This window comes from Strix aluco, chromosome 16, assembly GCF_031877795.1.
Source record: "Strix aluco isolate bStrAlu1 chromosome 16, bStrAlu1.hap1, whole genome shotgun sequence".
Lineage (NCBI taxonomy): Eukaryota > Metazoa > Chordata > Aves > Strigiformes > Strigidae > Strix > Strix aluco.
The window spans coordinates 18,166,813-18,172,812 of NC_133946.1; the positions used below are offsets into that span (position 1 = coordinate 18,166,813).

General features: G+C 57.6%; 1 protein-coding gene across 6 annotated transcripts in view; it reads left to right on the plus strand.

The window, feature by feature from the left end:
- DUSP8 (dual specificity phosphatase 8) overlaps window positions 1-5,497 on the plus strand; it is a 42,583-nt gene extending 37,086 nt beyond the window's left edge. For all 6 annotated transcript variants that reach the window (XM_074842372.1, XM_074842375.1, XM_074842374.1 and 3 more), the window contains 4 exons: window positions 1,091-1,257; window positions 3,505-3,664; window positions 3,871-3,994; window positions 4,381-5,497. In XM_074842372.1, coding sequence (XP_074698473.1) covers window positions 1,091-1,257; window positions 3,505-3,664; window positions 3,871-3,994; window positions 4,381-5,473 — 1,544 coding nt within the window. In that variant the 3' untranslated portion in view covers window positions 5,474-5,497. The remainder of the gene's footprint in view (window positions 1-1,090; window positions 1,258-3,504; window positions 3,665-3,870; window positions 3,995-4,380) is intronic.
- The last annotated feature ends 503 nt before the right edge of the window (window positions 5,498-6,000 follow it).

The following is a 6,000-nucleotide window of genomic DNA, read 5'->3' on the forward strand; positions in this document are numbered from 1 at the left end:
ACCTTAAGGGAGCCTGGTGGGGCTGATATGACCCAAGGTCCTCTCTGTGGCACCAAGCTGCTACCCAGCTGTCCTCAGCTGGAGGGGAGTGAGGTTGGGCCACCACTAGCCCGACCCGGCTCTACCCCGGAGAATGGGATTGGTGAGCAAGAGCAAATCAGGATCACCAGTGGCCTTATGCAACCGCGCAGGACGTGTGACAGCACTGGGAGTTTTCCAGCTTCCCGAGCTGCCCACCATGCAGGCAGGGCAATGCTTGCTGCCCTGCTCAAGTCAGTGTTCTTGCCACTTGAGCTGGGGACTGCCTTTCAGGCAGACTCATTCACACTTAGACCGTGCTTCTGACCGTGCCAGACACTGTGGTGATAGCTCTGGCTCAGACGCCACCTACCGCGGCCCCAGCTGGGTTTTTCTCTCAATATCTGGCTTCGAGATGCTGAAGCTGGGTATGACTGCCCAACAGCCTGGTACAGTAAACTGGACGCTGCTTGCTGTCACATTCAGTAAGGTCAGAGCGTGAAAAATGGCAATGGCCTGCAGGTACTGATGTGGCAGAAATCATGGGCTCAGCGGGGCTGGGCAGAGGGGGCGTCTCTCAGAAACCACAATGTGTAAGTGTAACCATCGTGGCAAGGTTTGGGCTGACCTCCCCAGCCTGGGGAGCTTTGCGCCTCGGTGAGCTTGCTTGTTGTCATCCTGCCCTGGCAGGTTTTGCTATCAAAAAGTGACCCTGGTTGTCCTCAGAGTAGTAGGCAGCCAAGAAAAGGACTTTCTCATTCTCTTTTTGTCATTTGTGTGAATGAAGTTGCAAAGAACAGGGGCAGGGTGTGAGATGCTTCACATGTGCGTTAATATCCAGCTGTGGCAGGAAAAATCAGAGCTGAGTCTCCATTCCTTTCTCCATGTGTGTGACACAGTCATCACGTGTCTGCACTGATTAGCGATGACTGGTGGCTTTTTGCTCCTCAAGGCTCTGTTCTCAGTGTTGTAGGGTTATCACTGCTTTGTCCCCAGCCTGGGCCTTAGGGTGCCAGGTACTGACGGTCTCAGCCTCGCTGCTGTGAGCTCAATGTCCCCATTTTCTCCACAGGAGGCTTTGCCACCTTCTCGTCCTGCTTCCCAGGGCTCTGCGAGGGGAAGCCAGCTGCCATCCTGCCGATGAGCATCTCCCAGCCATGCTTGCCTGTGGCCAATGTCGGCCCCACACGCATCCTGCCGCATCTCTACCTGGGGTCCCAGAAAGACGTCCTAAACAAGGTACAGCCCTGTCGAGGGGACACGTCGGCCCTGTCCCATCTGGGACCCCAGCCGTGCAGAGGGGTGAGGGCATTAAGGACTCAGTGGGAGGACCACACGTGGTTGGTCTGACCCTACCAGGAGGCTGAAGGCAGGGAGTGCATAGGCAGAGCCTGGCAGAATTGGGGAGGGTGGTCGCAGGGTGAGTTGTCTCATATTGATGAGCTTTGGGGTGGTCAGACTCTTCCCAAGTGCCTGTGGCAAACAAGGGCAGGAGGAGCATGGCCAGGAAAACCCCTGGGCTTGGAGGGGGAGTTACCACAGCTGGAGGGAGATGTGGGACAGGAGCCAGCTTTGCACCCACCCGCCGCGCCAGCCAGGCTGCCAGATAACACCAATTTCAGCAGCCCTGCGATCCCCTCGGGAGCCAGAGAGAGTGGGAGCAAGCTGGGGTATTCAGCCGTGGCAGCACAAGGACACGCAGCTTTGGCAAGGGGCAGAGGCTTGTTCAGGAGGCCCAGAAATGAGCAAAGTTTTGCTGTGGGGAGAGAAGAGAAAAGATGGATAGTGCCCTTTTAAAGGTGCTGGAAGGGCTGTGCTGTGATGTCACGCCAGGGAAGGAATTTTGTTTAAAGGAAAAATAACAGTGAGAAGAAAGAAAGAGGAACTGCAGTTAAAATGCCGCCGGGCGCCTGCCTACCGCGGGCAGGAGGGAGCCAGCCAGGCGTCCTCGCCCAGGGCAGGCAAGGGGGAGAGGGACCACGATGCTGGAGGGGGGTTGGAGACAGAAAGGAGGGAGAGAGAAATTATATACAGGGAGTAGAAGGAAATGAAAGAGAAAAATGCCAAGAATGTGAGTCCGGGAGCTGGGCTGGCTCCGCCAAGCCGAGGCCGGGCTCAGCAGAGCCTGCTGGGGTGGGCAGGAACCGGCCACTGGAGAGCCAGGGCCGAAATCCCAGTGCAGTCTCCTGAGGAGCCAATGTCAGGCAGGGAAATTGATGGTTTCCTTCCCTCCCCACCTCCTCGGAGGGTTTTGTTCATCTTCTGAAGTTCTGTTTTCTGCCATCCCCACGATGTGGCCAGAAGATGCTCTATTCATAGGCAGCAGAGAAAGGTCAAGTGCGGAGGCCGTGCATGGGCGATGCTTCTCTTCTCCAGCACGTTGCAAAGGAGAGATCCCACATGGCAGCTGCACACACTCTGATGTGTGGAAGGACTCTCTTATCTCCACGTTTTCTCCTCCCATTTAATTGTGGGTCTTCCTTGGAGTGGTGCAGACCAGGCACTGAGACCTGGCAGCTGGCAGAGGTGTTCCCCCACTTTTTATAAGCAACCTGCTCCCACTTGTACAGGTGATACCTGAACGGATGGGACAGGGAAAGAGCCAGGGGTCAGATGAACCATAAATTTGGTGTCAGCACCACATATAGGTGAAGCTGGCTGTAGCCCTGGAAGGGAAGAAATGGAGCTTGGTGTGGATGCAGCAGTACGCACCCAGCAAGCCAGTTCCTTGATGGATAGCCTGTGGGTCAAACTTCACCCCCTCACTGCAGTTTTTCATCTGGCCCTGTTTACCTAAGGTCTCCCTTGTGCCACTGCATTTTACTGAGTCAGAAATACGGGCAGTGATGGTGGCCATTGAGTGGCCAAAGCAGAAAAGTCACAGAAAACAAGTCCAGGTTCACTGCAGTGTCAGAAAGAAGCAAGAGAGGGTTCCCCTCGCCACCTGCCTATGTCCCAACACAAGAGCGTGTGTTCACAGTGAAGAACTGTGAACAACTATGAAATTTGTGAGAACTCCTGATGCACTTTTGAGGGGTGTGGGAGCAAAGACATGGGTTGACATTGGTTAACACAGGGTGCTACCAATGACTCGCCCCACTCTGTTGGTGAGATGCCTCCTCTCTCCCTCAAAGCTTTCACCCAGAGTTTTCGCCAGTTTTCTTTCCTGTATTTTCCTATTCCTCTCATACTGGGGTTCTTGGGTTTTCCCCTCTGGGACCCGCTTCCAGGTGTCTTTGGTCTCACTTACTTTTACTTGGACCAAAGTAAAGATCTGCTGCGGTTCAAACCTGTGTCATCTAAACTGACACAACCTTCTCAGTTGGTCTCTGCTGTCCTACCATCAACTAGGCCAAGGCAGCAGTGGGAGACCCACAGGAGAAAATACTGGGATGGGAGAAGGCAGGGAGTGCATGGCAGGGCAGATCTTCAGCACTTGGTGCTAGCTGAACTCAGGCGGTCATTCGATTGCTTCTTTCCCACCAGGACTTGATGACGCAGAACGGGATAAGCTATGTCCTCAACGCCAGCAACTCCTGTCCCAAGCCAGACTTCATCTGTGATAGTCACTTCATGCGCATTCCTGTCAATGACAACTACTGTGAGAAGCTCCTTCCCTGGCTGGACAAGTCCATTGAATTCATTGGTGAGCTTTTGTTAATGGTTGCAGACCCTCCAGTTTTCATCTTTCAAAACATGAACCCTTCTTCTGTCTTCCATGGTCTTACTCTCAGCAACCCTTGTTCTTTCATGCAAAGGGGTTGAGGGTTGGGGAGGGAGACCAGAGTCACTTTGCTCACCATCTCTGACTGCATTCGTGCTTTTCTCTCTGTTTCCTCTACAATGGTCCAGACAAGGCCAAGGTGTCCAGCTGCCAGGTGATTGTGCACTGCTTGGCCGGGATCTCCCGGTCAGCCACCATCGCCATCGCCTACATCATGAAGACTATGGGTATGTCATCAGATGATGCTTACAGGTGAGTTTTCCCCGGAGGGCAGGGAGGGGTTACAGCGGTATGCTTCACTCCAGGGAAGGAAAGCAGGCTGAGCCCAGAAGGAGTGGGCAGGAGCTCCTTGAAGCTCTGTCTTGCCTTGGCTGAGTCCTGGTGAAACCAAACCAAACCTCCCATCATAAAGTGCATGCAACGAGAAATGGTTTGGAGCAGTGAAACGGAGCAGGGAGGCAGTCCCAGCTCTAGCCCTGGGGCATCCCGAGGCCCCATGGTTCCCCAAGATCCCATTCTTTGGAGGGTCTGGTCAGAAGGTCCTGGATGATGCCTCCTCTCCCCAAGGAGGCTGAGAGAGTAGGGGTGACCTGCTGAAAGACCAAGCACCAACCGGGGCTGTCTGTGCCTCTCGGCAGGTTCGTTAAGGACCGTCGCCCGTCCATCTCGCCCAACTTCAACTTCCTGGGCCAGCTCCTGGAGTACGAGAGGAGCCTGAAGCTCCTCAAGGCCCTGAAGTCAAAGGGCGACCGGGGCGAGGGGGACACCCAGCAGGACCTGGCAGAGGCGGCTGAGGGCAGCCGGCATCCCCCACCACCTACCTCAGAGAAGGCCGAGGAGGTGCCGAGAGGCGCCGGCTCGGCGTCCCCCCACGGTGACCCCGAGCGGCAAGGCGGGACCCCGAAGGTCCTGTCACCCACCACCCTGCAGCAGGGGCTCAACGGCTTGCACCTCTCCTCCGAGCGCATCCAGGACACCAACCGCCTGAAACGTTCCTTCTCCCTGGACATCAAGTCCGCCTACTCCCCCGGCCTGCGGCAGGAGCCCCCCGGACCCCCCGGCCCTGGGGATGCCCCCAAACTTTGCAAGCTGGACAGCCCCTCGGGCCCCGGCGGCCTTGGTCCCTTCTCCCCGGGGGCGGACAGCCCCGACCGGCCGAGCGGGCCTGACCTCCTGCTGGAGGCCAAGGTGAGGCAGCGGCGGAAGCACCGGCACCCGGCGGGCTCGCCGGCCCACGGGCTCAGCCTCAACGTCGGTGGGGCCTGCGCCACACACAAGAGCCCCGGTGCCGAGGACGGGCTGCCGCCGCGGCTCGGCCAGCCGGCCTCCGCTCCCGGCGCGGCCACCACCTCCGCCTGGAGTGGGGTGCACCTGGAGTCCCCCGGCACTCCCTCCGGCGAGGCCGGCTGGTACTTCGGCATGGACTCCGGCGGTGCCAGCGGTAGTGGCGGGAGCCTGTTTGCCAGCGCCGGCCCGTACCCGCCACCGTTCGGCTGCGGCGGGGTGGCGGGCGGCTGTGAGATCAGACTGAGGGACAAGGCACGGGCCGAGCCGCGGGACGGGCGGCACAGCTGGCACGAGGAGGCCGGCGCCGAGAAGCAGTTCAAGCGGAGGAGCTGCCAGATGGAGTTCGAGGAGACCATGTCCGAGGGCAGGGCCCGGGAAGAGCTGGGCAAAATCAGCAAACAGTCCAGCTTTTCCGGCAGCATGGAGATCATCGAGGTGTCCTGACACCCACCTGGGGCACCTGGAGAGCGGGACGGGGACGGGGCGGGGGGATATTTAAGCTGGGGGGAGAGGGGAGGGGAGGGGGGTGGCGGGGTTGCGGGGGGAGTATTTATACCCGCGCGTGCATTTTCAGGAGCGCACACGCTGAAACCGAAGCGAAGGTGGATGAGTCTTTCCAGAGTCGGGAAACAGAGCGGTGGATGCTTAGTGTCCCTCTGCACCCTGCCCTTGTCCTTCCCCCCCCATCCCCAGGGGGTCCCAGCCCTCGGAGACCTGCGCTCGAAATTTGGGCATAAAATTTGAGCGGGAAGGGGCAGGGGTAGCAATTTTGGCTGCTGGGATGGGGCACAGTGCCTGTGGGAGGGACCATGGCTGCTCCTTCCCTGCACCCTGGTGCACTAAGCATGCGCCCCTGTGTTTCTCTGGCTAAGTACCCTAAAAATGCTGCACTGGAGCAGCCCTATACATATATAAATATATATTATATATAATATAAAGAAAAAAAAAACGAAAACACACACACAAAGGAA